The following is a 20,565-nucleotide window of genomic DNA, read 5'->3' as shown; positions in this document are numbered from 1 at the left end:
ACTTATGTCGCTTGCTGCAGAAAATACACGTACAGACTTAAACAATATGTAGAATATCTTTATTGTATTTCTAGTTATGAGGCAGGACAACTATAAGAACAGAATAGCAGGGTCTATTTCCTTAGAACAGTTTTGAATATGAATATGGCTGGCTCCTAGCCGACCTCTGCTGTCAGTCCTCTCCAAAACGCCAAGAGTAAAATACATCGACAATAACTCGTATACACATAAGCTACTGCTACACCTCGTGTACAGGTCTTTAATACCTTAATGCCAGAGAGACAACAGGTGGTGCACTGAAACACAAAAATTTGACATCTGTCAGACCATTGACAGTACTGCTAGACTTAACTGATATTCACAGGATTCATTTACAATAGTCACCATATGGAATGTTGATCTCAGTACAGTTTGGTCAACTCAATAAAGAACAAATCCAGTTGAAGCCCAATATGCAATTAACATGTATATGTAAAATGAATTTTACGAAACAGCTTCATGTAGAATATTAAAAAATACAATTTCTTTGACTTTGACAGAAATATCTTATCTAGACGTTTTGCAACCAACCCCCCTCAATTATGTAACAATTGTATCAATAATGGACATAACTTGTTTTTACAAAACACTGTGAAAAGACCGCATACCTAACTATCTTTGTTGATCTGCAACATAGATTAGAAATCATTAGAACTATAATTTCTAAAGAAATTGACTATTTAAGGATTACAAATGGTCAATTAATTATTCAAATGATATATATCAATGGACTGCTAAGTTTGTGATGTCTTGACTTAAAATGCCAAGTATCATCAAAATAATACAGTACAAGAAGTGTAGTATAGTCAAGTATCATAAATATAAAAGAATCTGCGATTCATTTAACTTTAATATAAGATAATACATGCTGTCCATATATTTAAGGAGAGAACAAACACACACTCAAACAGCCTAACTGTTATCAAGAGGCATGAGGACAGCTCATTAAGGCCTGTGATACATCAAATAGGGATGGGGAGCATAACTGCACAGGATGCACATAACAGGCTTTGCACACATCACAGTTATTCTGATTTACTTACAATGTTTTTTTTAATCATGTTTGGTTGTGGAAACATGCAAATCCTAGAGAAGTCTTTGCTGCTGATATACAAAAAGCACTTTCAGTTGCATGCCACTCCATACCACCAAGTCGTCGTTCCACCAAAATAAAGCTAATAGGGTTTTTAGGTGCAACAAAAAGTTGTGCCCTCAAGAATGAATCATTCATGAATTTGAAGCAATACTCGAGGACACCAAAGACACAGATAACATGGAAATAGGAGACACGATATGGAGATGTTTAAACTAGTTCAAGAGGTCAGCAGTTACAGCTGAATTTGGGATGAATTTCAACTAACTTGTTCCTTTCAAATGCAAACATGACCAAGAAGTTGAAGATCCTCAATTCAAGCAGTTTTTAATATTTGTTTTTGTTTAGCTTGTCTGGATGTTTGTGACATCACAATTTTGTAGTCGTGTTTTCGTAGTCTTGACCTCTATGGCCTTAGAAGTGTTTATTTCATTTGACAATATAAACAAGGTAGTTTGTACAGGTTTCATCAATCCACAGCAACTCAAATGCAACACAACACAGACTTCAAAAACAGCTCATAGAGAAAGTGTTGTGGTAGACAGACAGATGCAATTAGACTATATCCATCTACAGTTAAACTGAGGTCACGATAGGTCACTGTGAGGTCACTGTGAGTTCACAGTTTTGGCAGTATAACAATATAGCCCACATGCAATAATCCTCTCAGTCTGAAACATCACACTCACAGACTTTGTTTTACATTGAATAAACCTCTAATCATAACAGTTGATTTACAACCATTGAAAAGCGGTGGAATTTTACTACCATCATTCTCTCAATCTCTGATTTTCAGTATCAACATCCTCGTTAACATTAATAGCTCCACGTTACTAGAAAAGAAGGCTGACAATGGAAGATATTTTTCAAAAACGAAACAACCCATGAATCCACAAACTACAGCAATACACGGCATCATTGCACAATGTTGGGGGCCTTCACACAAAGGTTATGTGCAAACAGAAAGATGCTTTTCACCAAGATATTGTCAATTGACATGATGCATTGAGTGCAGGGTTTGTCCTAAACAATATCACATAATAACTGTTTCTAGTGTACTTAAACAAATGGTTTAAGTTCACCATTCATAATTAAGAAGGATAAACCGGCACCAATTTGGGGTAAAAACGATATTAAAACAATTTGTACCTCCTCCAAAATAAAAGACTGCACTCCTCCTTTTAAATTCATGAATTAACCTTAATTGGGCTCAATACCACATCCAGTCATTCGTATTCAATAATGAATAATAGGGCCTACATCATTTGCTAATATTGAGCCCCATGCTGGTTCCAATTCTCATAGACAGAGCTGTGCAACTGTAAAAGTGCCTAAAGGAGGGAGGATAGACAGGTAGAGGGTTTAAAGAGAAATGGTGGGTAGATGAAGCATGACAGAGAGACAGAGAGTCAGAGAGAGAGATATCTCTACCAGTCTGCATTATCCCAGCTCTCTTCTGTAGGTTTCGAGGGGCTCTTTTTCCCTTTTGTCTCCCCAGCATTCTCCCAGTTGTTGTCCCAGGCCTCCCAGCTGTCTCCTGTGCTGTGTTTGTTGTTGGACGCTGCCTCGGAGCCCCAGTTGTCCCAACTATCGGAGCTCTTCTTCTCGGCAGAGTTGTCAGCAATGGTCCAACTGTCGCTACTCGGGGACTTCTTGGTTGCCTGCTTCAGGGAGTTGTTGCTGCCAAATGTTTCCCAGAAGTCCTTGGCCGGAGGCTGGCTCTGGCTACCCTGGTAGCCCTCGGTGGCATCCATGTTCTGGTAGCTCTCTCCTCCTGATCTGTAATATATGCTTGGTCAGGTACATTCATATACAATGCTCAATCAAGAGTGTAATAATTCATGTTGAAAAATTTATTATTACCCATCCTCCGGTTTGCCAGCAAAGAGGTTTGTCAATTTTGCACCAGCTCCCTGAACCTGAAAGAAAAAAGACTTTTCTCATACAAAACTCAAGCCTTCATGACATAGGGCATTAAGTCTGATAAACCATCTTATAAACATATCAGATACAGATTCAGTACAAAACAACATGTATAGTACTCACCACCAGAATTAACAGTGGCAGCAAGAAAGAAATGTGATATATATTGCATTAATATTTTTCAAATATATATTAACATACCTAAACCAGTCTCCTTTTCAAGGTTATATATGGGAAGCACAGCACTTAGCCTTGCCAAGTTAGAGTGGATGGCCTACAGATGCTTGGCTTGAACCCACGGTCCCTTGCCCAGGAGAATAGTTATAGGTTTGCGCAGTATGACAGAGGTCTGCCTCCCCCCTACCTTGTTGGCCAACCCGGTGATGCTGACAGTCATTTCATCTAACAATTTTCCATCTTTCACCTGGACAGGTCAAATTGCATTCCATGTAAAATAGAGGCCACATAAATCTTTAGGTCTGAAGTTTTCAAAGAAAGCATACAACTACAAAAAATCTGACAGTATTATTGATTACAATCTTTTGATGTTGAGAATAAGGTTGATATGTCCATTAACGAACAATTCATATTTAATGTTACAACTAAAACGCATATAAATGCACACACACAAATCTGAGCAGCTGGAACAGATTGAAAAATACTCCAAGTCAAACAAATACAGCATCTACTGCACATGAGCATCTAGGCCTGACCAATAACCACAGCAGACACACATTCCAAATGACAGGCAATGTTCAAAGTGCACATTCACATCTGAAGCTGTTTCTACAAAGCAGTGTGACCCACCACCAAACTGTCAACTTCAAACATCAATGTTACCTTTTCCTGGGTAGGTTTGATAACATTCTCATTTAATGTCTGTCCTAACTCTGTGGCCTGGTTGGGAGTGAGAAGGAAGAAAATGTGTGAATAAAACGAACAGATTTGTTCGACATTCACAATGACAACACTATGCTTCTCAGGTGCAGACAGCTGAAGCAAGCCGTCATTTCACCAAACAACAATTCAGCAGAGCGCAGGGGATCCTCACAAGGACTTAGTAACAGGACTGTCATGCTTGGATGGATAACCCTATAGCAAGTGGGCAGTTAGATATAAAAACAAATATATTCAATGTTGTTTTTGGGTTGTGACAGGAATGTTGATATTCTGAAAAGGATTGCCAATTGTTGACTATGGTCAAAATAAAGCAATTTAATTGGTATTAATAAAGCATGTACGTAAGACAATATATTTGTTTAATACTAGGACTCTACATGGATTAATCACTTCCTTGGCATTGACCACCTTAATACTGTAGAACTGTCCCTCTTTAGTCATTGGCCATGTGCTGCACTGACTTTATGCACGTGTATATCTGATAAATGAATACATATAAAAGTATGTAAATCTAATAAAACTAACTAAACTTGCTTTAAACCACAAGTAACTTTTCTATACAGTAAGATTATCCATCAACTAATAACCAGACTTAAACGAAACAAGCAGATAAGTGCAGCCAAGCAAAAGCTGACAGGCGATAAATCCATTACTAGGAAAAAAAAGTATTTATGCAAAGACAAACATGGACCATACACCAGTAACCAGCCACTGGTATATACATATATATATATATATAAAATAAAAGAATTGTGAAAAACAAGAAAGAGTTGTGATAATTGTATTAAAAAATAAACTGAATATAGTCATTATGGTGGTGAAAAAGAGCCATGCAGTCGTTATTGGTTTTACCGGCTCTGGGGGAGGTTTATAGCCCCTTAACTACATCCAGAGAAGGCAGTTTAAAGAAAAGGTTAGGGAAGCGACACAGTTCAGACTACTTCAATATTCACAGTCAAGTCATCTTTGCCCATTTAAACTTTAAAGGAAATATTACAATGGTGGTCATACCTTCAGGGTTGCTTGACTTGCCAGTTTGGCAGTCTGTTCAAGAAAAGAAGACCATTAGTTTGGATTTTTTTTTTATGCATCCAAGTAACATAAATGGCATGATGCAGTAAACCAAAGCAAAGTCAAAGTCAATAACTGTTATTGAGGTACTTACATTATCTTTGGCAACTGAAGCAAATTTGCTAGCACCAACAGTAAAACTGCTCCATCCCTACAGGAAAGAACATGCCACACAAAATGTTTTCATCTAAACATGGTAGATACATTAAGTAAGAAAATCACTCAAATTCCAATTCCTAAGGCTAAGCCAAGTCATACCGAGTAAATGGAGGACATGGCATTGTTAAACACGTCCTCCTCCTTCTTCTGAGGGGTCACGGTGTTTCCAAAGCCAACATAGCGGTTTTCCTGATTCCCACTATAACCCCCACCACTGCAGGATAGAGCATTTCATATTAACAACATACAGGAACCAATACAGCACATCAAAGAGTAAACTGTGTTTTGTGGCGTAGTAATAGGTTGGTGAAACAGAAGTGGTAAACAAAGGCAGTGAAGCTGTACACACATATCTTTAAAGCTGAAGTTGTAAAGCTCTCACCTCTGATAAGAGTTAACATCATCACCCAGCCAGTCCTCAAATGCCTTGTCTGAAGGGTTGGATGATGTCTTCACTGGGCCCCCTGAACTATTTTAAACAAGATATTTTATTTCAAAGATTCTGTTGCAAGCACATTCCAAAATGAGACCAATGAAACTAATTCCAACTATTCCGAAGGTTTTCCTTTACCGATGAGTAGATGAGAGTCCAGTTCTCGGCTGAGAAGGTGTCCAGTCTTTAGCAGAGGAAGTCTCAATGGACCATTCCTTCCCCTCTGCTAAAGTTGCAACCTATCAAGTTAAATAGAGTAGTATGCCACATAAATACTGTCACACAATGCCATGCCCAAAACATTTTCTGATCTATTGTACGTCTTTTCACCTTGTCTCTGAAAAGAGCAGCAGCTTTACTATTATATTTTTCCTGTAGAGTCCAATTAGGGTCGTAGTCATCCTGCAGTTCCAGAAACAGACGGAATTTCCCGTTCCCCCCTGCTTTCATCTTCTCCAGCTCGATGTCCTTCCACTTGTCCATGGTTACAGAGCGCACAAAGCTGCGAAGCACAGTGCAGTGCAGTTGAGGACACAATCAGAAAAGAAAACTATTGAAACCTTTGTGATTGGCAAGGTTTGGTAGGTGGAGTATAAATTGTCCATATGGGGGTCAGATGGCTGAACGGTTAGGGAGTCGGGCTATTAATCAGAAGGTTGTTGGTTCGATTCCCGGCCGTGCAAAATGACGTTGTGTCCTTGGGCAAGGCACTTCACCCTACTTGCCTCGGGGAGAATGTCCCTGTACTTACTGTAAGTCGCTCTGGATAAGAGCGTCTGCTAAATGACTAAATGTAAATAGAAAAGCAAAGAAAATTGTGTTCTGTTAAGGACAGGTGTATTACGGTGTAAATCTGATATTGGCCTTACCTGAGATGGACTCCCAGGCCTCTATGTTTGCCAGAACACTCCAGACAAATCCATATCCCATAAGTCACACTCACCCACTGAGGGTTAAAACCACCACACTCAAAGCACAGCTACAGAAAGAGAAACATAGGTAGGATGTATTACAAACCAAACCAACCACTCATCTTCTAAAAAGTAGAAGTACAGCTGCAATACTTTTAAAACGTTACAAATGAAATATGAATACACTCTGTATTCAGAGAATTCAGTTCACTCTGTTATTACCAGAGTGTAGTTATTAACATTGTATTCATTAACAGACTGTTAATCTTATGTAGCCACTAACAATGGAATGGGGCAGCGGCGATCAATTTCTGACAATGCTAAAGGAAAACAAATTATGTCACAACGGATTTGTACAGATAATACTCACATTGTTTTCTTCTTGGGTTCTCACTTCCTTTAGTACCCTTCTGGTTCTTGGACTTGCCATTTTCGCACTTTAAGAAATAGGGTCTGATCAGCATTATAACAGTTGTATCAAAGTGACTCACATCATTGCAATTGGATGCCGGCAAACCTGAAACCTGTCTTTTCAACAGCCAATTACTTATTTGTGACTGTCTTCATGCAACAGAAAATATAAATACGGAGAAATACAGTCATAATTCAACAAAGGATGATTAATGATTTTTACTCCAGCAAAAGTGAAAACGTAAAGCCGTGGATAGCTAGCTAGTTAGCCGTCACGTCAGCTTTGGTAGCCTTGCGTTTGCTAGCAGTTGCAGGCTAGCTAGTAGCAGTATTCTTGGGTTTTACCTGGTTCAATAACGCAAGCAGTGTTTCAAGAAGCTGACTTCCTGAGCTGAGTATAACAATTCAGAGAGTCCGTTGATAGATTAATCTATTTTCTATCAGCTTAAATAATACCCATTGACTAAAGATGGATGTGAATGCAAGCTAGCTGCTACTATCTACCACTGGCCATATTCGTGTTTGCTTACGTTGGCGTTACAGTGCATTTTGGGATACACGAACCACGATTATCAGGGTTGCCAGGTTTGTACCTATATAATCTTATTATAATTATTTTAACCATAGCATGCTAGCTTGTATACCTTAAAAACCTAATACCTTTTACAGGGCCAAAGTGCAATCCAATGTTCAGGGAGAGTGTTCTGAAGTCCAGTGCTGCTGTGTGAAACATTTATGCAGTGTTTCTACCCAGTATCCTTAGGTGCTCTTATCTGACTGGTGAGAGTATAAAAGGACATGGTAGTGAAATTGCTGGAGTAACAAGCAGTTAATCCATCACTGAGCAGTCAGTTGTGAAGGATCATGAATAATTCCACAAGCCTGAAGGTCCGCTTGCCAGTGCTGGTTCTGGTTTTGGAGGTGGTTTTGCTAGCTCTCTATGCCATCTTTGTCACTTATGATGACAATGCGAACGCCAAGATGCAAAACAATGAAACCAACCCCATGGACAACTCATTGTATAAAGACTACCCCTTTTTTGCTGATGTGCAGGTGATGATCTTCATTGGCTTTGGCTGCCTGTTGGCTTTCCTGCGGTTCTATGGCTTCAGCGGGATGGTCTTCAATTTCCTTACAGCCACCTTTTCTATCCAATGGGCCATTCTGGTGCAAGGCTATTTCCAATTCTACTATGATGGAAAGATTCATCTGGGTGTGATCAACCTGCTCAATGCTGAATTTGCTTGTGCGGTTGTGCTCATTTCATTTGGGGCTGTGCTGGGGAAGACCAGTCCAGTCCAGCTCCTTGTCATGGCCCTGCTGGAAGTCCCCATTTTTGCTGTCACAGAATGGTTTGTGTTAAAGCACCTAAAGATCACTGATGCTGGTGGCACCATCCTCATCCACTTATTTGCCTGCTACTTTGGGTTGGGAGTGACATTTGTGCATTACCGCCCCAACTTGAACCAGGGTCATGTTAAGGAGATCACCAGTTACCAGTCCGACATCCTGTCTCTTATTGGAACTCTGTTCCTTTGGGTGTTCTGGCCTTCCTTCAACTCAGCCCTGACCATCAAAGGAGACGACCAGCACAGAGCAGTGTTGCACACGTTCATAGGCCTTAGCTCCTCCACCCTCACCGCCTTCGCTCTCTCAGCTCTGTTCAACAAAAGAGGCAAGCTGACGATGGCTGACATTCAGAATGTGACTCTGGCAGGTGGTGTAACTGTCGGAGCCTCTGTGGACATGATGATCACTCCCTCTGCTGCATACGCACTTGGCATCATGGGCTGTGTAGCCTGCTTCTTTGGCTACAGGTACCTAACCCCATTCATGGCCCGCCACTTGAGGATCCAAGACCAATGTGGGATTCACAACCTCCATGGCCTCACTGGCCTCATATCCAGCACTGCAGGCATCTGTGCAATCCTCATGGCCACTGAGGAGACCTATGGTCCTAGCATGTACCAGATCTTTGCTCACCGTGCACCCCCTGAGGGAGATCCCAAGCTGCTGGAGCTGCAGCAGCTGATCCCAGGACTGAAGCCGGGCCTGGGACGCACTGCCCAGGAGCAGGCCCTCTTCCAAGTCGCAGCTGTCTTCTTTACCATTGCAGCCGCCTCAGTAGGGGGGTTGCTAACTGGATTTGCCCTGAAACTGCCCTGTCTGGCAATGCCATCTGACAAATTTTGCTTTGACGATGAGTTGTTCTTTGATGTGCCCTCTGACTTTGACAGCATGGGTGTAAACAAAGTTCCCATCAACTCTGAGGATGACACCAAAGTTTGAGGTAACATAATTTAATATCTGTTAAGGGGACTCTGTGAAAACAATATTTAGGCAATGAGTAGCCTATGCTGCAAAATATTGTTTCTGCTGTTCCATAAACTGCAAGATGTAATGGTCCTCTAACTTGATTGTTGCATTTTGTAATGCATTTTGTAATGAATTTTCTAATGCATTCCTCAAATGTAACTACAGTAATATGTGTTGTAGCAGACAAATAACAAAAAGTTTATATATATTTCCTTGTTTAGTCTGTATTTCATGTGTGGCGTGAAAATTACAGAACATTTATGATAGTCTGTTATGTGATTTGAACAGGTATGTCTTTAACCACTGATCAATTAACAATAACTTATGATTACTTTATTACTTTTATACTGTTTGGAATGCTCTGAATAAAAAAAAAAAAAATTGAACTATACCCTTCTATATTCACTCATGAGAACATGGAACGTCAGGGCCATTTCTAGGAACCCTATCTAAAGCGTAAACAAACGCTATCTAGCACAATGAGTGCGGCGTCTTTTGTCTGTGCTTGCGAAGGCTGTGTTGGTGTCACCACCTAATGTTTCTTGTGGGAGTAAAACCTCCCATATTGTGATATTATTTAACTGCCCTTCATTACTGTATTCTTTGTCCGAGTCCTTTGAGATGCTCAACTTGAATGTATCAGACAACTGCACCTTAGAGATCTATAATAAATACATTGATTTTGTCTTGAACTTGTGCTTGGCGATTCACTTCATTGACTTGGTACTTTCACAGCAATTGGGTACTATCTAATACGTCTTTAGATTGTTTCACATGAAAAAATAATTCCACTATCCTATTCACAAGATCATTGTCGTGGTTTATTGATTATAGGGCAGGTACGCAGGCATGTGGGTATCCAGTGGTCAGGAAAAAGGCCTAGGTTTGGGCTGTGTTATCTGTGCAGCAGAAACATGTCCTGAACTAGTCTCAGTAAGGAATGTGGTAGCAGGGGTTTTGGAAAGTTGATCAAAGAACAACAGCAGATATGGTGCCAGAAGAAAATAGAATGCTCTCGAAGTACGAGGAGGGGGGGCGGCAGGGTGAGTCAGCATTATGGGGCACTGTGCTGTGTGCTCGTATCCCAGACAAGGATTGTTATTATTCCAAGTAAACTAAAAATCCTTCTGAAGGAAAACCCTAAATCATTTTATCAAGGATTCCATATCTGTGCACCGTAAACACTCAAAGATGCCTTTTCTCAAACTGGTATTGCCCTGGTTGAACTTGCAACCTTCATATCACAGGTAATTTAACTGTGAAGTTATTTGATAACTGATTTTGTACTTTACCTGTTGACCTTAGGTCTGGGTAGTTTTATACCCTTAACAACACCTTATTCAGATTCAGATTACAAGGAAGGTTGTTATCAAATAAAGCAAACATGGCATTTACACTTCTGTTTGGAGGGGTTACTTCCTGCACGTTTTGTCTTGCCCCCAATCCCAGTGGTCCACCGCTTTACAGAGGGACACTATGGGCAGGTTGCCATAGAGTACCCCACAGTTAACACAGATTTTTGGGAGATTGTGTCAACAATTGTCAAACGTTTAGCAGTAAGGTTTGGTGATCCAAACACTATACCTTTTAGATTCTTTATCAGAGAGTTGTTGCGCCAACACGCTTATCTCTGTATTATTACACCAGTTGGTCCAATCCCATGGACAAACCTTGAACTTTATCTGAGTCTATGGCTTTTGACTTATCAATATAACATTTTAACCATGATCATTGATGGACATCCAAGCTTAGATAAACTGCTGATAATACAACATTAGTACAATAAGTATATTACATAATATTTGGCTCATAGTTAATACTAGTCAGGACTAGTCGAAACTTAAATGTACTGTTCTATTGGTTAAACAGTTAACATACAGTATTTCAAGGGAATAACATGCTGATGATTATTTGGAGGAGATACTAAACAACAGAAGTCAACTGGAAAGAAATGCATAATTGTTTCGTAAAAAAAAAGCAATTCAGAATGTAGATAGGTTATTCAGTATGTTTATGTACATGGACAGCTCAAGTTTTCATTTAAATACTTTCCACTATGGAGTAAGTTATTTTAAATAAAATATGTTTTGAATACCATCCCTGAAAAAGATTGCTAAACTAAATCAATCTATTTCATTAATCTAACATTGTCTCATATTGCAAATGTGAGGAAGAACAACCTGTTTTTCCTTTGAAAATACAATTGATATTTAAATGCTGAACAACACTGACATCTTGTTGTCACAAGCCAAGATGCAGCAAGAGCCCCAATGTGCACACAGAAACAAGGAAGGAACAAGTCAACAACAATCAGTCAGACATGGTTGGCGTAGCCTTCGTTTCCCTCTGTGGTGTCTAGGGTCTTAGTGTGGTCAGTTTGGACAGAGGCATAGAGATCAGACAGCACAGAGACTGTGTCTGTGTTACCTTCTGCCTCCTTCTCGGTCTCCTCTAACACTTGCAGTGTCACCACATCAGAGTATTCAATCTTTGGAGAGCTGCGGACAGACGCTTGCTTGGGGGCCTTCAGGGTCAAGTTGGCGTAGTCTTGACCCTTATAGTGTGACTGACAAATACAAAGAAAGTAAGTGGTAAGATGATAGTGTAAACACTTTGTCTTGACAGAATCAATGCTCCAACATGAAACAGAAAGGTTTATACAGAACTGGAAAAATGTTATTGAGTAACGTAGGTCTCAAGAAAATAATTTTGCTTATAACCTTAGAATTTTGGATAGATGATGGACAGATTGGAGTGTCAATTCCTGTTTAAAAAAATAAATCAATAATATATATATATATATATATACAGTCACAAGCCCACACCATATTGTTTAAATCCATGACACAACGTTCTTATTTGAGGAATCTGTACTCACTAGTTTGAGTGTAGGTTATATTTCCGTAAATAGGGTTGTCTTCCATGTCCCTCAAACGCAAACTTAAACTGTTTAGAGAAAAAGAGAAAATAGTCAGAAAATCCATATTTGTACCATAAACATATTCATTTATCTGTCTCTCAAACATTGATTAATATATATACCTCTTTCTGAAGCGAGGTAGAAACATCTTCCCTTTTTCTGTAACACGAACGTAGTTAATACCAGTGAGGATGCGTTAGCATTTGTAAAGCAGTGTTTATCTAAATTAAAATCCTACCTGTGCCAACTTTTAGGATACAGCAAAGAATATTCCATAACACTGACAAAAACAATATTGTGCTGACAGCTCCCAATAGTATCCATAACTCAGAGGACCCACAGAAAACATCAAAGACTGTAGAGGAAAGAACAAAGAACACATAAAAATATATATAAATGTCAAATATATTAGTCAGAATTCACATCTGACATTAATTTATATTAATTTATTTCTTGGAGCATTTCTTTCAATATCAACCATAACTGAAACCTAAGGAAACATTTGAATGAAGATTGTCTCATATCAAACTATCTTATAAAACACTGGAATTAGTTTATGTACGTACCCGTTGTTTGTGTTCTATTACAAGTGCCTGTCATAATACCCTTCGCTGATTCTGAAAGACTAATTAAAATGTAGATTTTATTCAGGTTCCTACCACCATGAGCCTTTAATGGAAGTTTAACACAGGATGTCAGCAACAGAAGCTCTTGTGCATCAGCAAGCAATCTGCAGAAAACCACAATTCTTCCTACGAGAATAAGACAGAAGATAATGAGTCTTATCATGAGACATAAAGTAGGCCAGAGCTGCATCTGCTTGAGAGTCTGAAGTTGTTGTGGTGCAATTAGATGCAGCAGCTATGATATTGATACATGAATTCAATTAAAATAAAGAACAATGGATAGAGCACCACATTGTTAATGCATTTTTATATTGAATGTCATGTGTTTTGTACCTCCAATGACATTGACAAATGGTAGCTAGTTCCACGTTTTTAATGCTTATCACAATTACCCAACAGCTAAATATACTAATTCTGGTCACAAATTGTTTCACACTCCCCTCCGGCAGGAGACTGCGGTCCATCAGGACCAAAGTCTCACGCCACAAGAGTTTCTTCCCATCTGCAGCTGGCCTCATCAACAAGGCCTGAGCCCATCCTGTACGGCTCTTCATTTATTTAAGTCGTATTGTACACTTTTTTAAAATAGTAGGCCTTTCTACAAACTACAAAAGCAGATTCCTCGTATGTGTAAACTTACTTACAAGAAACGTGTTTATTTCCAAGTAAAATCGGTGACCTATCGACCAGGGGTCGCTGTTCTGATGGCTTCCCAATGCTAGGGTTAAGGTTAGGGTTAGGGCTCTAACATTTGCTGAACAATATGGCAACCATTTGAACAGCGACACCTGGTGACAGTTGTCGATAGATGTCGGTACAACACCTGAGTGTGATTGTGATTTTGATAGCCTATCTATTGAGGTGCCTACAATTAAAGTGATCAGTGTGGAGTAAGCCTAGTGGAAGATAGTACACTCAAGAAACCATTAGCTTTTTATGCAGAATTAGTTTTTCTCCAATCAGTTTAGACTACTGTTTTTGGATGATTGAATCAAGCCGATCCCCTAGTGGTGCCCAGAGACAGACGTTGCCTGAGCACAGAGTAAAAGGGCCTCAGACTACTATACAAAGCAAAGGGGGCGTGTTTGAGATTCTCTTATCCCTCCCTCTTCTCAACTTTTCTTTCCTTTCTGACTGCTGATGTGTACAAGTTACAGCGTTCTACGACAGAATAAAAATGATTTATTTTCATTCCAAATTACTACTTATATTTCTTCTGGCTTTTCCGTGTGGATTGATAGCCACTGGTATGTATATTTATGTAATACGAATATATTCTGACCAGATGTGTATTAGCTGAAAGATTCTGAGTTAACATCGACGTGGCATTTACTAAAGTTTTCATTCCGTAACAATGGTGAAAGTAGCCGAGTGAATCAGTCTTCAACATATAGCCTAAAATCTAAATGTAGCCTAGGCCAAGATAATTCTTACATTCCAGCACCTGTGAGTTGAATCATGAACAAGGTAGGAGCTGCAACACTTTTTTTACACGTGAAATTATGAATACGTTATCGTATTGTAAGTGAAGTTTTGAGAAAAAATGTTATTTTGCTTTAAACATAACCTAATTAGATTGAATGTTTTTGTTATCGTGCAAGTCAAGTTAATGGCGTTCCTAAATCCTGGGACACGTCACCACAGAAGGAAAGCGCTGCGCTAAAAAAAACAGTATCATTTTTTGTTAACTATTCTATTCGAATAGCATATCTTGCATTATTTTGTGAGGGTGAATAGGTCTACATTGTATACCTTTTAAAATCAATGTATGCATCTGTAAGATACAGTACATGGTAGAGGAAGCAAGTAAGTTGCAACTTGCCAGAGTTTAGAAGGCAGCACCAAATGTCCCGATAGTGCCGGTTCTGGAGTGTGGGATATGCACCAAGATCTGAACCGTATTCAGTAACGTGATGGCTGCGCTACACTTCTAATGGCTTCATCTATGCTGACACAGGCCAGGTATCTGCAGATCATGTTGAGGATGTAGCCCCAGATGCAGCTGTAGACGAGGAAGAGGAGGAGGAAGATGAAGTGCTTGTTGAGGAAGATCAGGTCGTGGGTTTGGTAAGTGTTCTAAGCTTCATCTCATTTACTCGCTTGATTCATTTGTTTTCCTGCTCATGTTGACATTCATTCATAATTATTGCAGGAAACTGAAGATGATTTGGATGAAGATTCAGCTGTTGCTGATGTAACCTTCCATCCTGATGCTGACACCACCATCATCTTTGTGACTGGCGAAGGTTGGTCCTCTAAGTTAAGAAATTTAGCATACGTTGCATGTCATGTAGCTTCATGTATGCATGTTAAATTAATTGTTTGATTTCTTCTTTTTGACTTTATCCAGAGTTTCCAGCTAATGAAATTGTTAAGTTCCTGGTGGGTTTCACAAACAAGGGAAGCCAGGATTTTACTGTTCATTCTCTGGAGGCCTCCTTCCGTTACCCTCAGGACTTCCAGTTCTACATTCAGAACGTAAGTCTGCCTTCCTCCTATTAAGACTTCAGGTTATGAACTTAAACAACAAACAATATCAAAACTTTTCCTTTCTTTTTCCCTTTTCACATACCTAAATAATGGGCATAATTTTTATTTTGAATGTTTTTTCTATTTATTTTTTACTGGAAACAAGGCTAACTTCTTTATTATTTGCTTTATTTTGTAGTTCACAGCCTTGCCGCTCAGCACTGTGGTGCAGCCCCAGAAGCAGGCCTCCTTTGAGTACTCCTTTATCCCAGCTCAGCCTATGGCTGGACGGCCCTTTGGTCTTGTCATTCTCCTCAACTACCAGGATGGCGAGGTAAAGCCACATTAAATTGGGCCTGAATGCAAAGCCTTCATTTTCTTGAAATCACAGTTGCTGATACTGATTTGTTACATGCCCCTTCAACATTCACTGTGTGCTTGTTTTAGGAAGCACTTGTGTAGGTATTTGAAGATAACCCAAATTTCTGAACAGAGACTTGTTCAGGAATGCATGGCTTGAGGCACTAATTCTGAGCTTCCACTGTTATTCAGGGCAACACTTTCCAGACAGCCATTTACAACCAGACTGTCACCATCACTGAGCTGGAGGAGGGGCTGGATGGAGAAACGTAAGTAATTACTTTCATTACAAAATTCTAGTGAATGTGCTAAATATATGTAAGGTCATTTAAAAAACTGTTAACAGTAGTATGGCATTGTATTTTGTAACTTTTGCAGAATGTTCATGTACATATTCCTCACTGGATTGATCATCCTCATGGCTTTTGGCATTTACCAAGTGCTGGAGTCGAGGACGGTAAGAGTAATTGATTGATCTACATAGTGTATCTGAATAATGTTGCATGGTAATCTGACTATATTTGATTTCACATTCAATCTTTCTTTTTGGATTAAACTAAGGGTACAGTGTATGTAATAATGAATCGTAAAAAAAATACTGATTTTAAGTCAGCATTACCGAGCAACTATAAAACAAGGCTAACAATAGACAGACAAAGCAAAAAAGACAGTTACTAAAGTATTGATTACCTTTGGCTTGTGTCTTGTACAGAGGAAGAGAGTCCCAGTGAAGGTAGAGACTGGTACTGGTGGAATGAATGATGTGGACATCAGCTGGATTCCCCAAGAGACCCTCAATGTCATGAGTATGTTTTCACTCAGACCCTTGGCTAATATCAAAATAATTCTCAAAATGATTTTCAAAGTAAGGGGATGTTTTCTGGCTATATGTACAGGGATAACGAATATCTATTGTCAACTGTTTACAGACAAGGCATCCCCTAAAGCCTCTCCACGGAAACGCACCAAGAGAGCTGCTGGAACAGATCAATAAGCTACTCCAAGCAGCAATCCTCATCAATGTCCTTTACACAGGCATGTCTTCATCAGCTCCAACAACATCCCTCAGCCTTGGTCTAACCCAGTCACAAAACAAGTATTATGTCCTGACTTGAAGCAAATGTATCTGTGTTGTGTTTGTTGGACAGATGACACGAGGGTTTGAGATGTGTCCATTCAGACATTTCTTCAACTGGACAGTGGCTAACTTTTAACCAACTTTTTAAAAGGATCTTTCAGTTTGTGAATCACTGATAAGTAAAAGAAAGATAAACTAAACTCTGTGTTGACTCATTGAAGACACAAGGTGACACCTGGGAGGTTGGAGGCCCAACAAACAAAAATTACATGTTTATTAATGTAATAATGGAAGTAGAAATTATTTGTCATCCATTCCTAAACTGTGATGTCACTGAAGGCTCAGAATGTGCAGTATTGTTTCCATGCCAAGTTTTTCCGAAAACTCAGTTTGTTGAGTTTTCAAATTTTTTTGTACTGCATAGATGGTCTTATACCTACCTGTGTTCTATGTTGTATTCCAGGCTATTGTGTGGAAGGCCATCAGGTAAGCCAAGTTGTTTGCTCAGTTTAATTGATGTAGTGCTGCCAAGGTGTCAGGTCACATGGCCCATCAGCCATTACACACTTTACACAAAAAAATAATTCAACCAAATAAAATATATTTTTGGTTGTACATGTTGTCCTGATTGCCCTTCAGATGCGTCATCATTTTTACCATGGCATTTTAATTCTCATCACGAATCATACCATAGTACAAATAGAACCTGTTACCTGAAAAGATCATTTCTTTTTTAAGTATCCGGTTGAAAAAATGTATAGCCTATCCGTCCAGGCGCTAGTCCACCGACAGCAAATGGGAAACGGGGGGTGGCACAAATCCACAGCTTGAGTGTATAGCATCTCTGAGAGCGCCTACTTTAGAAAAACGGCTTACATCAGGGACAGGTAGCGTCAGGACCGTAAACACATTTTCGAACGAAAGATGGACAGGAATTGACTTCACTACAAAACGCTCGTCTCCGTGTAGGATCACATTTTCTGACGTCTCAAATGGCGTAACTTGATCAATTTATATTCGCCTTGATATGATCTCAATTTATGAGCGACTTTGTTGGATTCCACAGATGGCGCGAGATACCCTCCGCAGGGTTTGATATGGGATATGGAATTTATGTCGGTGAAGAGTCAAGGATTATGTGTATTTATTGCAGTAGGTAAGGTCGAGATTTACTGTACCTGTTTCTGATATAAAGGTTTATCTTAAAATAGCCCACGTTGTGCGACATCGAGGAGGCTATCTTTAGGATTGTCTTTCAACATAAGTAGAAATAGAGAGGAAATGACTGTAAATGCACAAAATGTATTACACCGTTTCCTACCGAGGTGAGATGAAGTTCAGAACTGATTAATTATGAGGCGACCCTCCAGAGCTTATATTGACACCCCACTTCTCGGGTGGTGGGATAACCTATTAGTGGATAGGCTAAACAATATTTTATTCAAACCGCAGCATTGCAGTATAGGTACTAAAATGACGACCACCCAGTGAGAATATTACATACATTTTCAAGCCTATCTCTGAAAAAGGTTTTGGTTCACCTTCTACTAAACTGGAAAATCACATAGCTTAATAAATAATTGGGATTGTAATTGGAAGAGAGAAAATTAACTATATAAATAATAGAAGATAACATATTATAGAACAGGCTGTTAGACTGTCCCACTGTTTATAATATCCCACTGTCTTCCCTCCACCACACCCTGACTGATGCTGTGTTCTCAACACGTGAATTTCACATAAATCTCTTTGATGCTGAAAGAGTGGCCTTGTCCCTGATCTAAAAGTCTGATCTTTAAGCGGGTAAGAAAATAAGAAGGAGTTGTAAAATGAATCCTACAATTATACACTGAACCAACAACACAAATGTTACATTTTTAGGTCTTGTGACTTGTTTACATGTTTGAAGCTTTGAATGGAGGCCCTTTGGTTAAAAATTATACTGTGAAATGCCAGTTTTAAAGTCTGTTAAGTGAGGCTGAGGGATGATATAGCTCCATTTTAATTCCAAGAGCAACAAAGGATTATAATGACCTACTTTTGGCAGAACCCCAGTTTTTTGAGAAGACACTCATTACTGGTTTAGTTTATGATTCCGACATGTTGGTAACAAGATGAATAAGCTGTCCATTGTTAACGTTCCCAAGTGTCTCTGACCTGAAAGATAGAGTGTATGATTGAAATATACTCCTTATTCTTGGCTTTTTCATTAATCAGAATTTTCCCTTTATTTATATATTTTAGTGTTCCTGTACCTGGCAGTGACAGGAGTCTCGGCTGATGTAAAGTGTGAGAATATCTACAGGGACTTCTCTAACTGTGTCTTGGAGCTTGGGGAGAGCATGGATAACTACCAGGAGAATGTAACCAGCGAGAGAGGAGTTGAGGCTGTGTGCAGGTAATATGTGATAGATAACATTATGTGTGTTTGGTGTGTGTGTGTGCGTGTGTGCGTATGTACATCCATGTGACATCTATTTGTGTATGTTGTGCATCTATGCTTGCCGTACAAGAATAGGAAATATAGGAGTACGGATTGTTTTTAGGACTAGAGGCATGTATATTTATTGATTAGGGATTTGAATCGATCAGTGGGCATAAAACATGTTGAAATCCAAGGACAAATATATATTTGTTAGGGAGAAACATAGGAGAGATGCCTCAGTCTCTGAGGGAGATAGCAGAAATAAATGGTGCTGAAACACTGAGCCACAGTGCTGAATAATTTATGACTTTGCTGCAGCAGTAATGTAATTCAGAGGCCATCTTTTTGTCATTGTTACAGCGTGCATCTCAGTAGCATAGTACAGTATATTACAGACTTACAGATGCCTTATCGTCGAAAAAAATCCCATCTAGCACCAAGCTCAAATGTTGTGGCTACATAAAAGCAAGATGGTGTAAAATGGTAGAATGACTACAAGATTCATTGTAAACCAATATAATGTTCCATGCTAACCAATATTTTTGTGGAAAAAGGTAACCCAGTTATATGCTCTACACTTTCAAAGGGTCTCTCAAGATTCTAGATTGTTTAGGATGTTCTGATCACTGGGTCTCTTGTTTGCCATAGCCACTGGGAAGCATTCCACACATGTGCCCTCACAGCGCTGTCTGGTTGTCAGGAGGAGGTGGGTTCCATCTGGGAGACCCTGAGGGAGGACTCCAGGAAGATCAGCTTCCAGGGAAGCCTCTTTGACCTTTGCAGCCCCAGTTCTGCTCCCAGTCTGCACTCACCTCTACCCAACCTATCCCTGCTGCTGTTGGGTATGTTGATTCTGAATGGGCCCACTTGGTCCTACAAATAGGTGGAGGATGTCTCTTCCGGGGCCAATCCTGAGGACTTTCACATTTCCTGGGTTGGTGTCCTTGTGAGCACAGCTGAAATCTAAAGGGTCAACAGACACATAGAGCACTTGATATATAAACATTTCTGGCTCTGGGGTCTTGACATGGTCAATTGCCATGTAAATAGTGTTGCACTTGTTAATCACAAGTTTATGTTAGCACAGAGCCATAGAAGTTAATATCAAAAAGTGAGTTTTGATGTTACACACCCAAGTAATTAAAAAATAAATGCTTCTTGAAGTGACAATCAAGCCAATTGTTTAGATTTTGAATCACTGTCCCCACAAACTATTAGCCCCTCGTGGGTGAGTTGCATGGCTGCTATAAAGACACCAAAAAGGCATTTCACATACCACAAGTCACTCAGTATTGTTCATTTTCTCAGTTATCCCTTTCAGTAGGTGCTGTAAATATCAGGTAATTCTCTGACCTGATATTCCCTCTGTGCTTTGTGAACACCATCTGTTTCCTTCTTTCCTGGACTTGAAAATGGTTATGAGTAGTGAAT

General features: G+C 39.5%; 3 protein-coding genes and 1 pseudogene across 5 annotated transcripts; 3 read left to right on the top strand and 1 right to left on the bottom strand.

Moving 5' to 3' along the window:
* Positions 1-42: 42 nt before the first annotated feature.
* On the bottom strand, positions 43-7,455 carry arfgap1 (ADP-ribosylation factor GTPase activating protein 1). 3 transcript variants are annotated; one of them, XM_067241408.1, is made up of 13 exons: positions 7,286-7,455; positions 6,900-6,966; positions 6,488-6,597; positions 5,949-6,120; positions 5,757-5,857; positions 5,568-5,654; positions 5,285-5,399; positions 5,121-5,177; positions 4,967-4,999; positions 3,863-3,952; positions 3,420-3,479; positions 2,996-3,051; positions 43-2,911 (listed from the first exon to the last, which is right to left on the bottom strand). In XM_067241408.1, exons 2-13 carry the CDS (start codon positions 6,957-6,959, stop codon positions 2,560-2,562), a joined length of 1,293 nt encoding a protein of 430 aa, XP_067097509.1. In that variant the 5' UTR covers positions 6,960-6,966; positions 7,286-7,455; the 3' UTR covers positions 43-2,559. The 3 variants fall into 3 exon arrangements, with proteins under 3 accessions (XP_067097509.1, XP_067097518.1, XP_067097527.1); XM_067241417.1 differs by having other exon boundaries at positions 3,896-3,952; XM_067241426.1 differs by lacking the exon at positions 3,863-3,952.
* Positions 7,456-7,788: 333 nt separating this feature from the next.
* On the top strand, positions 7,789-9,928 carry LOC136943251 (ammonium transporter Rh type B pseudogene; annotated as a pseudogene).
* A 3,985-nt stretch (positions 9,929-13,913) lies between these two features.
* Positions 13,914-17,331, top strand: LOC136944981 (translocon-associated protein subunit alpha). Its single transcript, XM_067238962.1, has 9 exons — positions 13,914-14,049; positions 14,760-14,869; positions 14,955-15,048; positions 15,153-15,280; positions 15,471-15,605; positions 15,824-15,900; positions 16,010-16,088; positions 16,344-16,437; positions 16,561-17,331. Exons 1-9 carry the CDS (start codon positions 13,980-13,982, stop codon positions 16,623-16,625), a joined length of 852 nt encoding a protein of 283 aa, XP_067095063.1. The 5' UTR covers positions 13,914-13,979; the 3' UTR covers positions 16,626-17,331.
* Positions 17,332-17,813: 482 nt separating this feature from the next.
* LOC136951866 (neuritin-like) lies at positions 17,814-20,017 on the top strand. Its single transcript, XM_067246508.1, has 3 exons — positions 17,814-17,865; positions 18,954-19,107; positions 19,783-20,017. Exons 1-3 carry the CDS (start codon positions 17,814-17,816, stop codon positions 20,015-20,017), a joined length of 441 nt encoding a protein of 146 aa, XP_067102609.1.
* The last annotated feature ends 548 nt before the right edge of the window (positions 20,018-20,565 follow it).

This window comes from Osmerus mordax, chromosome 1 (genome assembly GCF_038355195.1).
Source record: "Osmerus mordax isolate fOsmMor3 chromosome 1, fOsmMor3.pri, whole genome shotgun sequence".
In the NCBI taxonomy this organism is placed as follows: Eukaryota; Metazoa; Chordata; class Actinopteri; order Osmeriformes; family Osmeridae; genus Osmerus; species Osmerus mordax.
The sequence above is the reverse complement of the archived record's forward strand: the minus strand, read 5'-3'. Positions and strand labels throughout refer to the sequence as shown.

Bases quoted from the DNA above. Each gene is read 5' to 3' on its own strand.
- LOC136951866 (XM_067246508.1), top strand. From the start codon at position 17,814: ATGGAATTTATGTCGGTGAAGAGTCAAGGATTATGTGTATTTATTGCA. The intron at 17,866-18,953 runs GTAAGGTCGAGA...TATATATTTTAG, and splicing joins ATGTGTATTTATTGCAGTAG to TGTTCCTGTACCTGGCAGTG. The intron at 19,108-19,782 runs GTAATATGTGAT...TGTTTGCCATAG, and splicing joins GGAGTTGAGGCTGTGTGCAG to CCACTGGGAAGCATTCCACA.
- arfgap1 (XM_067241408.1), bottom strand. From the start codon at position 6,959: ATGGCAAGTCCAAGAACCAGAAGGGTACTAAAGGAAGTGAGAACCCAA. The intron at 6,598-6,899 runs GTGAGTATTATC...CTCTTTCTGTAG, and splicing joins GAACCCAAGAAGAAAACAAT to CTGTGCTTTGAGTGTGGTGG. The intron at 5,178-5,284 runs GTATGACTTGGC...TCTTTCCTGTAG, and splicing joins CCATGTCCTCCATTTACTCG to GGATGGAGCAGTTTTACTGT.
- LOC136944981 (XM_067238962.1), top strand. From the start codon at position 13,980: ATGATTTATTTTCATTCCAAATTACTACTTATATTTCTTCTGGCTTTT. The intron at 15,049-15,152 runs GTTGGTCCTCTA...GACTTTATCCAG, and splicing joins CATCTTTGTGACTGGCGAAG to AGTTTCCAGCTAATGAAATT. The intron at 15,606-15,823 runs GTAAAGCCACAT...ACTGTTATTCAG, and splicing joins TCAACTACCAGGATGGCGAG to GGCAACACTTTCCAGACAGC.